The following is a 16,848-nucleotide window of genomic DNA, read 5'->3' as shown; positions in this document are numbered from 1 at the left end:
ATACATAATAAAAGTATGCTTTACAAGTTCAACAGTAAATTAGACCAGTTCTGGTGAAAGAATCCACTTTCACAATTCCATATACTGACTGTGCACAGTATGTACTAAATACTAACTGTCTTCGTATGCTGTCCTGCAGTTATGTAAATGAAAGAATCTATGTATCTTAACATTTCATGCTAACAGGAAATTATGTAATACATGTACCGATGTATGTCAGTCAAGCGATTTTTGAAATACTGCTGCCAGTTACACAGCAGAATGTTACCAAAGATTTATTAGCTGTTGTTTTGTTTTCTGGGATGTTCACAAAGCTGTTTTACTATCATCCACAAATCATTTGAACTTGTTCCAGCTGTGAGCAGCTCCTCAATTTCCCTTGTTTATTGCATTTTGAGACAGTGCAGTCCACGGACCCTCAAACACTCAAACATCAACTGTTTTGTAACATTAATCGGCATCAGTGCAAGAGTGCAGGGATTTTCCCTGACCGATCAAACAGTGAAAAGCGGTTAAAACTGCTGTCTGTTGTGTGTAACTATTCTTATAATATTTTCATACTGGTTGCATTGTATTCAGTTGGCCAAATAACTGTCTGTATGAGTGTTAACATGTTAGGAGGAAATTGGGGCTCTTATTGTAAAAAAAACAGGAAGTGTTGTGTGTTTGACAGTTCCATTAGAAAGTGTGTTTCCTTTTTTCTGTCCTGTTCCTACCTGTTTGTTCGTAACATGCGGCCGGCTTGTAGTCTAGTAATGCTAACACCAAGTATTTAAGTTCAGCATGACTTGCTGTGAGCCACTGGATTTTTATTTGCCTGTGACTAGCTTATGGCTCTTGTTTTTTTTCAAAAGCCAGTGTGAACATGAACCAGACCAGCACGAAAATGCATCAAGATATCATTTTTTTTCCCCTTTTGGCCTTGACCGAATAAACCAAACTACAGGTGTGAATGTGTCCTCCCACAGTGACTTTTGAGTATCTTTATTTTATCTGTATTAAAACCTGCTTAGCATTACTATGTACTGTACAAGCAGGTAAAAGTCTCTCACTGACTTACTGCCCATTGGCTCACCCTGATGGTTGATCTCTCACTGTCCTGTTTCAGCAGGAAAGTCATCAAATTAAGGAAATAATGATGCCATTTCATGAGACAAGGTAACCGAACCTTGAACTCACAAATCCATCTCTATAAGGAGGAGTTTAGTGTTTCTTTAAGTGTCTATCAGTGCCAGTGGCTGCAGGTTGTTCGGTCTTTAGACAGGCAGGGAGATGCAATCAGAACAGCAGACAGTCATGCGTCCGGACAGCAGCTTGGAAGATATGTCAAGGTTAGTTCAAGCAGGTGGAAACCAGCTCGGCCTCCCATCCCCCTTCGCCCTTTACTGCGCTTAAGTAGAGGAACATGCATGGATCAGTAATGAAGGTTTTCAGAGAGATAGACAGAAAGACTGACTGACAGACACAAGACTGACAGGCAGGGGCACATGCACACTAGACGGGCAGGAAAGAAAGAGGACATTGATCCGTGAAATGGGTTTTAGTCTTTGAGCGAGAGTTGATTACTAGGTGTGTTTTCACTCAGCCTTCTCTCTGTCTATCTGCTTTTCCAATTAGGAGATAAGACAGAGTCAATATCAAGCAAGGCTGTGTGTGTGTTTGTGTGTGTGTGTGTGTGTGTGTGCGCGCTTGCGTGCAGGCTCGCATATGTTTGTGTTTATTTGTGTGTGTGTGTCTCCGTGTGTGCTGATCGGCAGGTTTAGGGATACTCTGTGAATGAATTCATCTCAGCCAAGCAGGTCACCATTAGCTGATACTTTGAAGCGGAAAGTCACTGTTGGTTTATTTTCACTATTTTCTGCAATGCAGTCATTGAGTGTAAAAAAAAAAAAAAAAAACAGGAGAGGACAGGTCATTCTGACATTACAGTCAAGCCTGTGTGTGTGTGTGTGTGTGGGTGGATCTACAGTATGTGAAAACACTTTCCACGACCACACCTTTCAGAAAACCACTCCTTTTTTTTGGATCCCGACTCCAACATTTTTATGAGAATGCATATATAGGTGTGTGTGTTTGTGTGTCTGTTAGTTGAATATTGCAAGACTGATGCTGTTTAATCAGAAACAGTCTGCCCGCCCATCCCAACAACTATCCTTACAATCCACTGGCTGGAGAAACAGCCTGTAACTCATTACCCTACTTTGCTGTTGCCAAATGTTGCTCCAGCAGACTGTTTTCATACACAGGACTCACAAGCACTCCTTAGTTTTGAAATCATGTGACACACAGACATGTGTTTGCCCTTGCGTGTCAACACATGTTGGTTTGGTGGGCACACAGACGTCTTGTTTTCTATCAGCTGCGCAGCCAGGATCATGTCTGAAAAGTGGAAAGTCTCCGTTATTCTGTTTGTGAAGAGAGAAATAATGAACTGACGTGTGTAAAAGTTGAAAGTCTCCAAGGGTGTCTCTGTTTTTACAGTGAATCATCTTGTGTGCTCATTGACCTCCCTTCCTTGCAAAGACTATGAGCTTGCACAGTCTGAGAATCACTGTTTCTGTTATTTAGTGCTCCAGAGGCAGCTGCAGGATGGAATATGTTCTTGACCTCCTCTCCTCTGTTGCTGTTGCATTCCTTCTGTCAGAATCAGCAGCAGAGAGAGAGAGGAAGCTCGGGACGGGGGGAGTTATGAAGATGTAGGAAGAGGGATCAAATTCCTTTCGATTTTATTATGAGAGCTGAATCTGTCAGAGGAAGGACGTGACAAGCTGGTTTCAGTTTTGTTGTCAGCAGATGACAGCGTGAGCAGCTCATTGAGCATCTTTTTGACTGAGAGACAGTTTCATGTCAGAGAGCTTGCATACAGGCATGATGACTGGCTGTTTCTTAACCTACAGAAGTGTGCCTCTGTCTCCTGTGACTCCTACTTTTGTTCTCCAATAAAACCGATGTTTGCTTAATTTTTTTAATTGTGGAAGAACATTTCACATTATTTTGGAGTTAAAGTCCATATTTTCTGCCATCTGTTGTGCAAGCCAATCCATCTGGAATATGTCTATTATTCCCAATGATTACAGCACAGTGTCAAAGCTGTTTCCTTTAAAGTTAATTGTTTATTCTTTTTGGTTGGTGAAATGATATTAAAAGACTTGTATGCCTTAAAAAGCGGTGGATATAATGCGACAACCTTCTGTAAAGCCTTAGCAAAACAGCCATGTACTTTCTTTGTGACATTTGCGGCTATTTAGAGATGATTTTTAGACATAAATATTGCGGTGTAGTGTGTGAATGTGTGCTATTCTGTGCAGCATCCACTGTAATCTGCATACTGTAACGCTGAAATGAAAGTGCCTGAAAGGTCATCAATCACTCGTTTGTAGGAACCCGCAAATTGAAAGATTGTCTTTCTTTCCACTCCAAAACTGATTTCATTGGCCAAAGTCATAAAAAATGTTTACAAGCTGCAAGTTATGGATGGCTGCAATGGGAACAATCTTGTGTTGTAGTTTATGATGTATTATAGAAATGATAAATATCATAAAATGCATCAGCGGATTTTCTGGAAATTCACTTGAGAATGGGAATGCATACTTCACAAGGCAGTGACAGAACTTAAAGTAAAGGTTCACTGTGTTGGCCTAGCTACGTCAAGCAAGTCTCCGCAAGCTGACTTTCATACTAAAATCAAATAAAGCTTAATCGGTGGCTGCTGGAAGGTGGACAGTCAACATTAACACCATTAACTATTCTTTGGAAAGTGCTCAGGTGTAGCTTAAACTACTCAAACTATGTACTTAATGGGACTAAACAAAGCAAGCCCACCAGTATGGTCATTTAAAACAGAGTCAGTGCAACATCTTTAAAGTTTGGAAAATCCTCAGTTTTAACCATTATGTTTTCAAGGTTAGGAATATACTTGACTTTGAATATAGTCCTTGAATTTTCAACATTACCTGGTTGAAATGTTTGGTTTAGGTATGCTGAAAGCGCTTAGAAATTGCTTTAATGTTCTTGCTGTACAAACCCTGACAGAGTGTTTCTCAGGGAATATATAAATAAGCCTGTGACTATCTTCACTGATATCCATCTCCACTCATTCCTGCGCTCCTCTGTGTCTCAATGAGGGAGTTTGATGTGTGTGCTCTACACTGCTATGATAATGACTCACACTCTAATTAGCATCACTAATCAACTGTCATCATGCTGACCCGCTATTTCTCGGTGTCTGTCTTCCTCCGTCTAAATTTGGGGATATACGCTTGGTCGCTCTCTCATTATTCACCCTCAGTTTTCTTTGTTTGAAGTCGATAAAAATATGATAAATAAAGATCTGATTAACGCAGCAACTCTGTGACTGACTAATGAGCTTTAGTTGATGTTAAAGTCCCAGCTATTTCCCTCTTGTTCATCTCTCTCTGGTGTAGACTCACTTCAGCTGCAGCTCTCTTGCTCTCTGTAGCAGTCTCTTACAATCAGACAGAGGCTGGATTGTGATGTCTCTACTAGAGTGTATTTCCCTTCTCTCGCTCTGTCTCTGTCAGTTCAGTTTTGTCTGCGTTCAAAGCCTACAGCTTCACTTATCGCACATGTGGTTGTCTTTGTGTAGCCGTGTCTGTGTTGGGGTGTGATGCAATTCGCACGCTTCCGCTTGTTGTGCCGTGTCATTGCGACAGTTTGTTGCCTGTTCAGTGTCGGAGTGATCTGAAATTAGCTTTCTATCCACGCGCGTAGTTGTATTCAGCAACTTTCTGGCACTCCGCATTGAAAGCAGTGTTGAAGTTTTTATTCTGATTGTTTGGTTTTGTCTTTGAAGGTGCAAGAACAAGTTATACCCGGATAATCTGCCTCGCACCAGCGTGGTGATTGTATTTCACAATGAGGCGTGGAGCACACTGCTGCGAACCGTCCACTCCGTCATCGACCGCTCTCCACACACACTGCTGGAGGAGATTGTCCTGGTGGATGATGCCAGCGAGCGAGGTACCCCCCCACACACACACACTGCAGATAATTCCTTCAGTGCTTGTGCCTCTTGTTTGAGGCTTAGCCTATTTTTTTTAGAGCTACTCTATGTTTTTGCCAGGTTTTTGTGAGTATATATGAGTGTGTCTGCGCTGATGCCCAACAGCCAGTCAGCATATATGTGCTCTGTGTGTGTGCCACTCCACCCTGTGCAATGCTGCTAATCCCTGTTTGGGGGAGATTAGGTCTTTAATTCACCAGCCGCAGGGATTACACTCTGTTATTACCCTCAATCCCCCCCAGCCGCCGCCACACAGCACCATTTCACCCTACAGGACCTCAGGTTGGATGGTGCCAGTCAGAGGGGGTGTGTGTGTGTGTCTGTGTGTGTACGTGTGTTTGGGGTGAATGCAGGGAGGGGAGCTCTCTGCAGGTAGACAGGATGCCATCAGACATGCAAAGGCACATCCACACGAACAAAACACTCAAGCACACACAACCTTTTGATATCTATCGCTACAAAAAGGGGGTAGTTTGGAGGGGTCGCTGACAGTCCAGTTTCTGCTGTGTGTGTTTTTGTCTTGTGTGTCAGCTTGCATGTCTTTATTTGATTCTTTTCAATGTGTTTATTCGTACGTTTAAGATTTCCTAAAGCGGCCGTTGGAGCAGTATGTCAGAAGGCTGGAAGTCCCTGTCAGGGTGGTGAGGATGGAGCAGCGGTCTGGACTCATCCGTGCTCGGCTCAAGGGGGCGTCCCTCTCCACCGGCCAGGTGTGTGTGCACATGCACATACGTGACACCCGCTGCCCAGTGACCTGCTCTCCGTATGGTGTGTGCACTGTGGGTTTGTCTAATGTTTTCTCTCCGTGTTTCTAGGTCATAACCTTTCTGGATGCTCATTGTGAATGCACAACGGGGTGGCTGGAGCCTCTGCTCGCCCGCATCAAGCAAGACAAGTAAGACACACACACACACACACATGAAAGACGCACACAACAAGCAAGCGTAAAAAAAAAATCAATAAACTATTGCTGAGCCTGAGCCTTGCCCTTCTGTTTATTTGATGCTTAATTACTCATTCTCTGTTAACTGCTTCCCGCAAGCAGGCACTTACATATACACACCAACACACACACACACTCACACACTGTGTTGAAGAAGGTGCGATGAGTGATGGCTGGTAGGAAGTCACAGCATGGTCCATTGTTTAAATGCATTTGATTCCGGCGGTGCCACACGTAAAATAATGAGCACTTAGTTGTGATTGATCACCACCCGAGGTTATAAACAGCAGGCTGTTGAATGTGTGTTTGTGTGTGTGTGCGTGCGCGTGTGTGTGCGTTCATGTCTGTTTGCTGTAGGAGAACGGTGGTGTGCCCCATCATCGACGTTATCAGCGACGATACGTTTGAATACATGGCGGGATCCGACATGACGTACGGGGGCTTCAACTGGAAGCTCAACTTCCGCTGGTACCCTGTGCCCCAGAGAGAGATGGACCGCCGCAAAGGAGACCGCACGCTACCTGTCAGGTGGGTGATACGGCAGGATGAACCTTCCAATCAGAGATTCTTGCCTTTTTGAAGTATCTTTCATGTTGTTGTTATTCCCCACCAGCTCTGGGGCTGCTGTTGCGCAGCTGACCCTGACCTCTCTGTTGAGTCAAGTGAAATAGAAATTGCCTACAGGGGCATAATTGAATCATTAGTAAAATATCACATGAATCATACACTCTAACTCAGTCAGCTGTTTAAAATAACTTTTATCCTGTGAGCGTTAGCGTTGCTGATAGGCATTTACAATTGATGTGCACAGAGTAATCGCACTTCACCATTTAATTTACCACAGTTAATAATCATAAAATGTTCCTCAGGCAGAAATACTGCAAGAATAGATTGAACTTTCCTCTGTAGCTAAAGTCACGATGTTTATGTAAGATTCTGTGTAATTTTGTTCCTTGTATCATTTCTCATGGGCCAGGCCTTAGAGCTAAAATCAAGAGCTTATTTCTGCCTGTCTATCATCTCTTCTTCCTGCTCTTGTTTCTGAGCATGCTTGACGCCATTATCCAAGGTCACACACATAATATATCTTATGTAACACTCTCTGCCCCTGTTTTCAGTTGTTTTTCACAGCTCTGCGTGACAAAATGTTCCTAAGGGTGTCTAAGTGGCCTAAAAAACAAAAATGGGTTGTAGTGTCAGGAAAAGAAATTAAGAAGTACTTTACACTAATGACATGATTTACATAAACCCTGTCCTGTCACGAAGTACTTCTCCATTATTGAGGAGTCTTGAAAGCTAGTTTTCAGAATGAAGCTCGTGTACGTAGAGGGAAATAAACAGACACGGTAGAACCAGTCCACAGAGAGTAACACTGATTTCAGCTTCTCTCATGTGCATTTGGTGTTAAATGGCTGCTAATTTGACTACATCAGGAGTCTTCATTAGCTAATCCAAAGCAAGCTATCTGCCTGCTGCTGGGACCCTCTGAGGAGCCCGATAGAGTCAAGGTTCCCACGGTTGTTGAAAACCTAGAAACATCGTGACATTTGAAAATCTAGTTTTCCAGCCCTGTTATGCGTAATGAAACTGTCACAGTAATCTTCCCTGGATGGCCTTCCACGTCATGTAAGATAAAGGCAAATGTATTTTCTGAAGCCATTAACATAACGTAGCTCTAATGTGTCAGTGTTTGTTTACCGTCATGTACGTTCCAGCTCTCCCTCCATGTGTTCAGATAGCTGAAATGATGTTTGAGTAGAATTTGAATCTGATATGTTTGAATGATGCCAGGCAAGTGTACTTTTATTATTTCGTGGCTCTCTGATGGCTGATGCTAACGTTAGTTAGAAACCAAACAAGAGAATGACCGGCGTGCGAGATGTAAGCTTTACAAAAAGAGCATATTAGCAGTATGGGGCATGCAGACTAAGAGATGGCTTATTAAATCCAGTTCAGGCGTTTTTCAATTCAACTAAAACCACAGCGAGACAAGCAGGTGGACCAGGGTCTGCCTCCAACCAGAGTACGGTTGCTAAGCCTCTGGGTGGCCCTTTTTTGAGTTGACAATGCATCAAGAATTTTATCTGATGCTTAAAAGAAGTGTTACGAAATATATTTTTTAAAACAACAGTCTGAACTTCAACCTCCTTGCTTATGTTGAGGCATTGTTTTCCAAAAATGCTGAGAATCCCAAAGTGTTTGTGTACATGTGTTTGCTGTAGGGAATAATGGCCTGAGGTCAGTGACCGAGTTTGGCCCATGAGCTCTGTGTGTGTGTGTGTGCGTGCGTGCGTGTGTGTGTGTGTGCATGTTTAGAATCAATCGGTTCTGTTTTCCGTCATACTTGGAAAGACAGTGCCAGACTGATATTTGTTAGTAAAGCATTTCTTTTTTATAAAGGACAGTGTACTGTGCCCATTTTTTCAAGTGTTTGAAGTGAATAAGAATATAACTGCTGAGAGAGGTAGCTGTTTAATTTACATACAATAATCAACATTTAGAGTAAAAGTATACCAGACTGTGCAGTACATGAACTATTAGGTCGTGAATGTTCATGGGAATTTTTTTGTGTTTTTTGATAAGTCATGCAATAGTTATGAAATTTTGTCCATGAAAATGTGTGGAAACCGTGTAGAGTGACAGTACGGAGGGAATCGTTAGCAGCTAAACTGGTCGTTATGGGCACGTCTACCTTGTAATTTTCAGTACTTTTTGAAAATCTGAGGTCACTTGGAAAGTTTCTCTTTATAGTTGTTTGTTGACAAAAACACAAGTTTTGCAAGGTTATGAAAAAATCCTGTGTACATATTAGATGACTATGTTAGTTAGATGCTGTAAACCCTCCAAACAAAAAGCGGCAAGAATTTTCCGCAGGATCACATGAAAACACATGACAGAAATACTAAAGCTTTACATTCAAGTACAAAACACTGAAACATTGTTTTTATTTCAATGTCACAGTGTGGTTTGAGTACTAAACACTCTACATAAATCATGTAAGTGATACATACTCATCTTTAGATAAATATCTACAGTGTACATCTGAAGGATTCCCACAAATTAGTAGGTCTTGTTTCCTATACTGTGATGTGTTTTGTGCTCTCTGAGATTTTGATATGTTTAGAAAAGCTCATATACCCATGATTAGCATATCATAATTCACCGTTTTGTTCTAAATCTTCAGTTATTGTCTGTGATTGTCAAACAACAGCTGCGAGTTGTTTGACAAGCTAGTGTTTGTGTTGCTTATTATTTCCCACTCTTAGTCAAGTGCTGCAAGCGAACCGTAACCCCCGCGCGCTCTCAGGATGTGTTTTATCCGTGTTTGTCCGTTTGTGTGCAAACTATTGTGTGCTGGTAAGTGAACTTGGACATTAAATGAAAGCAAAAACAGGCAGTCAGGAAAATAAGCCTGATCTACAAAGGAGGAAACCGTTTTGTGAGGGGGAGAAATAGGGCGAGAGCTTTTAGGCCATTAAACACTGACACAACCAATGGAGAAGTGAGCAGAAAAACAGAGAGCGAAAAAACAGGAAAATTACAAAGAACAGGGGGTGAGAGGAGTGAAATAAAAAACTCAGGGATGGGATCTGTAGATACTGTGACCTTTAGAAAGCCTGCCATCAGTGAACACCAACTCACCTTGCTCTTAATTGACCCTCCTCTCCTTTCTCCCTCCAGGACTCCCACCATGGCAGGCGGCTTGTTCTCCATAGACAGAGATTATTTCCAGGAGATCGGCACGTATGACGCAGGCATGGACATCTGGGGAGGAGAGAACCTGGAAATCTCTTTCAGAGTGAGTGAACGCACCCACAGCCAATTGACATGACTGTATTCTTCCATGCGCTGGCAGCCATTCAGGAGTGTCTGCTCGGGGTCAGAAGCGCACGCACGCACACACACGCACATTACACTTGTGAGTTTGACTTCTCTGACTAAACTGTTGACTTGACTAATAGTTTGTCAGGCGTCATTCGGACTGGCATTCAATCAAACTTTATTCACACTGTCACAACACAGACAGGACCAATCTGCGTCATCCATCTCCCAGCAGAGTTCACCGGTCAGCCGTCGCTCATTTAGCGATCAGGCCTTCCAGTATGTGCATTCCACACAGTATTCTTTATATTTGTGTTCTTCGTGCTTCGCAGATTTGGCAGTGCGGTGGGACTCTAGAGATTGTCACGTGCTCTCACGTGGGTCACGTGTTCAGAAAGGCCACACCCTACACGTTTCCCGGAGGAACGGGACAGATCATCAACAAAAACAACCGACGCCTGGCAGAAGTCTGGATGGATGAATTTAAAAACTTCTTCTATATCATCTCTCCTGGTGAGATGGCGTGCGTGTGTGTGTGTGCTCATGCAAGTATGCATGTATGTGCTCATGTGTGGAGGTTAGTCTCTGGCAGTTGTGATTTATCCATTAAACCAGTGACAGTGTGATACTGCAGTGGTGACCCAACAGTGCGGGACGGGGGGCGGCGAGTAATTTCACGCTACTAAGCATCTATTGACTCACACAAACACACAAACACACACACACACACACACACACACACACACTGTGGTAAAGAAGAGAACCAAGTAAAGCCAGAGTCCTTAAATAGAGAATATTTTTAGATGTGAAGCACCTCACAGAAGTGACTTGGAACTCATTCACAAACTCGAACTTTCACTTTTGGTGAGTGTCCACAAGGGGCGCTGTTCTGTTTCTATCAAACCAGTTTTAAACATGCCAAATCCGCAAGACCTGCAAGAAATGAAAATAACAACAGCAGCAGTTTTAAACTCGCATATATAATCGTGTTGATGTCGCCACCTACAGGCAAAGAAAGTAACAGCTGCTGCAGTTTTAACACTTAACCGCCTGCGTGCAGTGAGTTTCAGTTACAGCATGCGGCCTGAACGTCAGACTGAACTGTCACGGCATCCGTAGTGTGACATTGTTTTCTCGTCAGCCATTTTCGGTGTGCGATGGATGTTATTTTGCCAGGACCAGTCAGTTGGAGTGATTTGTGATGTGATGGCAGTTGCTTGGAGCAGATAATGTAACCTTTCAAGGAAACAGGTTGGTTTAAGGATTGTTCATGTAACTCGACTCAAAACAAAACATACAACTTGGCCAAACCGACACACACACTTCCTTCTGACTATTTAGAACGCAACAATGTGTGTGTGGACTTTTTTCCTTGAAACTACGTCTTTTTATGGAATCTTTTCTAATAGTTGTGAATTCAGGCCGACTGCAGCTGCTGCCCTCTGCTAAGGAGCAAGCGCCACCTAGTCTACAGAGCTTTGATATTCAACAAATATATTTGTGTTGAAGTGTCACTTCAGTGTTAGGCCTACTCATGTTCTTGATCATCAGGCAAGTGACCTCTGAATTTTATTGATATTAGGTCTGAGTTGGATGCTTCAAACCAATCTGTGGCCTTGTTGTACTTCACTCATGACACACTTTAAATAATGCTTATATCGAAAAGTGAGTTTAATAGCCTTTCAGCAAACCCTAATCTGTATGAATGTAGTTTGGTGCCATAGTGACTGACCTTCATGTTAATGTGTGTGTGTGTGTGTGTGTGTCCAGGTGTGACCAAAGTGGACTACGGTGACATCACGTCTCGCACGTCTCTGAGACAAAAGCTTCAATGTAAACCCTTCAGTTGGTACTTGGAGAACGTCTACCCTGACTCCCAGATCCCCAGGCACTATTACTCCCTAGGAGAGGTATGCTCATACACACACACACACACACACACACACACACACACTATCTGACTCACAATACGTTAGATACACAGACACATCTGTGATTCACTACCTTTTGGCTGAAATCCAAGCAGACATAAGGAGTGTGAAACATTGAATCAAAGGGTGTGGTTCTATGCTCAGGTAATGGTTTTGCTTCATGTGGTTTCTGTGTGTGTATTCTGCTCAGATCCGTAATGTGGAGACCAACCAGTGCCTGGACAACATGGCCCGCAAGGAGAATGAGAAAGTCGGCATTTTCAACTGCCACGGCATGGGAGGCAACCAGGTATCTTAGGACCAATACAGCGGAAAAAAATAACATAGAAAAACAAATACAGGCACAAAATGAGAAAAAAGTGTGAACACTATTAGCCACAGTGATGTTAGTGTAATTCCCGGCAGCAATAATGAAAGAGAGAAAAGTTTTGTTTTTAAGCGTGGAATCTGTTTGATTGACTTGCAGGTCTTTTCCTACACGGCCAATAAGGAGATCAGGACCGATGACTTGTGTCTCGACGTGTCCAAGTTAAACGGACCCGTCATGATGCTCAAGTGCCATCACCTGAAAGGCAACCAGCTGTGGGAGTACGACCCCGTGGTGAGTCGAAGAACTAATGAAAATGAACATGACGTGTGAGGCAATGATAAAGGCACACATTCACCGGTAGAGGCTTCTCATGCAGGTCTTGAATGGTACGGAAAATTAAGTTTGTGTGTATCAGAGAATCATCATTTTTGACACTGACAAAATAAAAACAATAAAGCAGACAAAACCAGTTCTCACCTTCATTTTATGTCCTGGCACGTCCAAAAGTTTCAGTGTGTCCTGTTGCAAAAAGACACGAATCACTGCATCAGATTTTCACCCTTATTTATTTATTTATTTATTATATATTTTTTATTTATTTGCTGTTGCAGTATGACGGCACATACATAAGCAGCTGTCATTTAAGTTTGTGGCATATTTATTGTCTTCAGCTTTAGGGTGATATATCCTAGTTACACATTGCCCAACTCAACCACAGCATGCCTCGCAGTGAGAGCCAAGCCAAAACTAAACTGAGCCTCAAATATAAAGTCTGAAAAACCAAAAAAAAAAAAAAAAAGAAATTGAGCATGACATAAAAAAAGGAGGAACCCTGTCTACAGATAGACTATTTGAATAGATATTTATTTACATGCCCTTTGTGAATTCAAATGAACCAGTCAGAAGCCTGATTTGCATCCCCTCACACACTCACACACTCTGTCTGTGTTTCCCTGCCGTGCAGAAGCTGACCCTGATCCACGTCAACAGTAACCAGTGTCTGGACAAGGCCAGCGAGGAGGACAGCCAGGTGCCCAGCGTCAGAGACTGCACACACACACGCTCCCAACAGTGGCTACTCCGCAACGTCACACTACCAGAGGTCTTCTGACCACACTGCGCACATTCGCAAACACACACACTCACACACACAGCGGCCCAGAGCAAGCAATCGGGGGAAACAGACAGCGTTTATTAAAATTGGGCACCAGGAAAGGAAGGACTTCCCGTGACGGGATTCGAGAAAAGAGGAGGACGGATTGGACGGTACTACCTCTGCCAGAGATCAGAGGGAGGAGCGTGTTTGACCCTCCTTAGAGCGGTGACGCGAGGAAAGACTCCCCGCAGGAGACGATGGCTGTTGTTTTCTGTTCGTTTTTGTTGTTTTTAAAGAGATTTTAACCGCGCAGAGGGACTCGCTCCTGGGCGTGGACATGAGACTGGCTGGTGGAGTCGAGGTTCTGCACTCACAGCTTCCCTGGACAAAGCGGTCCACCCAACTCATCACTTAACGTTTACTGACTGCCTCTTATGAGCGAGTGTGTGCACTCATTTGTGTGTGTGTGTGAAGGGATGTGTGTATTCTGACATGAATGTATGCTTCCAGAACATGACTGAGTTCCTTGTTCAGTTCTTTTCTTTTCTTTTTTTTTTATTTAATTTTTTAATGGATTTTGGAAACTCTGGTGAACTCTTATGAAGAAGGATGTGTGTACGTGTGTGTGCATGTGTGTGTGTGAGAGAGACTGCCATGTATGTGTGTGACAGAGCCCCTCCTACAGTCCTTGCAGCAGCGTATGTCTCCCTCTGGTGTTACTCCTCGGCATTTCATCCTCCAGACCGGAGCCTCCCCACTGAGGAATTTCCAGAACTGCACATAAAAAACCGAGAGGACCCAACATCTGCCAGCGGCAGAGATCTAGAGATAGAGAAATATGATGTTTGTGATATCTTGAGATTTGTATGTCCAGTTTTTACATGGTTTTGTCTGTTTCTACAGTCCTGTGAGAGTGCCACAGAGCAGTAACCCTAGTCTGTCTGTCCGTCTCTGTTGTCTTTAAAGTTGTTTAACATAGAGCTAACACACACACACTGAGGACTCTGCATATGTAACTGATGTTCACTGCCTAATGTAGTGTTAAACTATAGGGAACTCTCCCCTGAGGCACTACATAGTCGCACATACACACATCCTGTATACATATAGGGAAAAGGCTCCACTTGCCTGATACTTTAATCCATTTTGTCATATCTCCTTCTCAATGACCTCTTAAAAAAATACACTCCAAGGGCTTCTTTCCTCCAGTGGAGTGTGTGGATGGTTGCGTCGGTGCGGGTGTGAGCGCGTCTTCAGTACTAATCCAGGTCCATCAGCTCCCAGTTCTCCAGAACAAACAGCTCTCAGATTCCCTCGCTGTTGGACAACCAGAAGCTGTAGCGTAGACTGACGGCAGATCAGCGCATCCCTGCCTCTGTTGTACAAAAGAGCAAAACGCTGCTTTTATTTTCCAAACAGAGCCGAGCCTCCGCGCTCTCCTGAGGACGTATCTACAGTAGGAAAGGAAGCCTGGAAGGCGGCTGTTAGAATATCAAAGAGACGTCACCGAGGTGTGTTAGCAGACTTAATCAGGAATGAATAATAATTGTAGAGAGCTGAAGGGAGTAAAGAGTTGAACAGTGGATCACAGCAGGAGCAGGCTTATCTTAATCCATAACTACATATCTCACTTTGCAAGCTCACCTGCAGTATTTCACTCTTCATATCTCCATGAGCCAGACAGCTGAACAGCTGCATCAGCGTGTCATTCTCATTTCAACCACCGTGCTCTTTCTTCTTCTTCTTCTTCTTCTTTTTTTAATCACTCCTGCAGCTGCGTGCCAGAGCAGGAGAGGTGGTTTCATAAAGGTTTTAACCATTGCAGCTTCCTCCAGTGGAGGAGGGGTTTACACACAGGAACACGTCACAGATTTATCTTTGTTGTGGACATGGTAGCGAGAGGCGGCCGGCGACTGATTTCATGTCTGAGCGAGTGACTGTGTGGTGAAGATGTGAATGTTTTTGGGTTATTTTTTCTTGTTTGTTTTTGTTTCCGTTTTGCTCGTGAGACAGAGGGAGGGTAACGATTGTTCTGACTTTCGAAGGGTGGGGGTTTGAAGTTAACTGACATGTCCAGGCTTCCACACTGAGCTGATCCAAATGTAGAAAATAAAGGCGAAAAAGTTTACAGAACAAAACGAGGAAAATGTTGATTTCTGCCTCTTTTTGTCCGCATACACACTTGAAAAAAACACACTTTGTCTCCAGCCAGAAACCGGAACAGCTCCCAAAAAATGCGACTTAAGTTTGATTTTAACTCTGTGATGAATTCTGTGTTCTTTTTTTTTCCATCAACAAATAAGATTGTTATGTTTGGATTTGTTGCATTTAAATTGTGCGTGGTTTATATCCATGTTTACTAGCTTACAGTCCCACCATTCTTGGAATCTGGGTTAGAAAAACTTTAGCCTAACTCTGTTTTTAACAGAAAGAGGAAGAGTGGGGCCCAGTGGTAATCACACGGTCACGGGGTGTGGATTGTGACCGGTGAAGCACCCATGGGTGTCAGAAGATCATCGTCTCTCTTATCTCCCGCAGCGAGCAGCACAGTGCTGTAGAGAGGGTGAGTCTGGGCTGCAGCGAGATAAGTCTTGTGGGGAAATGGGATTCTTCTGTCTTCTTAATAAACATGACAGTGCAGTGGAGGTAATAGAGTCAGGCAGCAGACTCACTGCATGTTTTGTGGAGAGTGGATTATTCAAGCTCCTTGACTCGATATGTTGAATTATTCATTTGTCTGGATCAGACCCACCGAGAGCCATCAGGAAGACGTATTAGACAGCAGTGTTTCGCGCACGCACCTTAAATAAAAGAAGCTGATTCTCTGCTTTTGTTTTCTGAAAGCATCTCCTGCTTGGTGAATGAGATGAAATGGTTCTTTTCCATACTCGTTACGGATTCGTTCCAGCTCTCTAACTTGCACTGCTCTCACATACTCGGCGGTCAGACAGGACAGAACTCTGGTGTCAAGACGTCAGTCTGTGCAGTGTTTTCCTCCCCAGATTAACCTGCCCTGTAGATCCAAGAAGAGTCTTCCTCCAGGAGACACCTCACTCTTCGCAAACACAGCGAGCGATTCTGCCGTTAAGGAGATTTAGAGCTCCGGAAGATTCCGCTCTGGTTTCTGTGCCGCAGACTTCAGAAGAACTATGATGAGTCTTTGATCCGAAGGAAAGGATCAAAGCTGAATCGGGATGAAGCCCGGAGGGAAACTCCTCGAAAAGACGGAATATTGAAGCGTGTTCAGAGTGAATTTCTACACTAGAAGTGTGTCCATCTAATTTAATTTTGTTGTTTTATTAATGCTTGTTTGTGAAATCAACTTCATCTTTTATTACTGAGACTAAATGCATTAAATGTCATTATTTCAGACTCCTCTTTGGTTGAGAGGAGCTGGTTAGATTGGTTGAATGTTTCCTCACCAAGAAATGACACTGAACCAGCAGTTATCTCACAGCACAGGTTAGTATTAGCTCATAATGTGTGGGATTATTGATAATATTGAATACTAGTGGGACAATTTGTAAGAATGATAAAAGAATGTGTCATTGCATGAAGAATTTGCTGCTTTGGCAGATTTAATTTCATTTTTACCTGTTCAGAAGGTGATTTCATCTTGTTTGACAAGCTGTTACATTAAGACCAGGTTTTATAAGCCACAGTGCTCATTTTAAACTGCTGAAGCCTGAACCTGAGAGAAGGCAGCAGCATCCATGTGGAGCT

At 43.2% G+C, this 16,848-nt stretch overlaps 1 protein-coding gene across 1 annotated transcript in view; it reads left to right on the top strand.

The window, feature by feature from the left end:
* The window catches only part of galnt1 (UDP-N-acetyl-alpha-D-galactosamine:polypeptide N-acetylgalactosaminyltransferase 1), a 39,883-nt gene extending 24,614 nt beyond the window's left edge, over positions 1-15,269 (top strand). The window contains exons 5-14 of the mRNA XM_041941687.1: positions 4,814-4,980; positions 5,606-5,733; positions 5,839-5,918; positions 6,324-6,494; positions 9,648-9,765; positions 10,121-10,301; positions 11,559-11,698; positions 11,910-12,008; positions 12,186-12,320; positions 12,994-15,269. Coding sequence (XP_041797621.1) covers positions 4,814-4,980; positions 5,606-5,733; positions 5,839-5,918; positions 6,324-6,494; positions 9,648-9,765; positions 10,121-10,301; positions 11,559-11,698; positions 11,910-12,008; positions 12,186-12,320; positions 12,994-13,140 — 1,366 coding nt within the window. The 3' untranslated portion in view covers positions 13,141-15,269. The remainder of the gene's footprint in view (positions 1-4,813; positions 4,981-5,605; positions 5,734-5,838; positions 5,919-6,323; positions 6,495-9,647; positions 9,766-10,120; positions 10,302-11,558; positions 11,699-11,909; positions 12,009-12,185; positions 12,321-12,993) is intronic.
* Positions 15,270-16,848: the final 1,579 nt, after the last annotated feature.

The sequence above is a fragment of the Chelmon rostratus genome, chromosome 8 (assembly GCF_017976325.1).
Source record: "Chelmon rostratus isolate fCheRos1 chromosome 8, fCheRos1.pri, whole genome shotgun sequence".
NCBI classification, from domain to species: Eukaryota; Metazoa; Chordata; class Actinopteri; order Chaetodontiformes; family Chaetodontidae; genus Chelmon; species Chelmon rostratus.
Note: the sequence above shows the minus strand (reverse complement) of the source record. Positions and strands in the feature narration are given on the sequence as shown.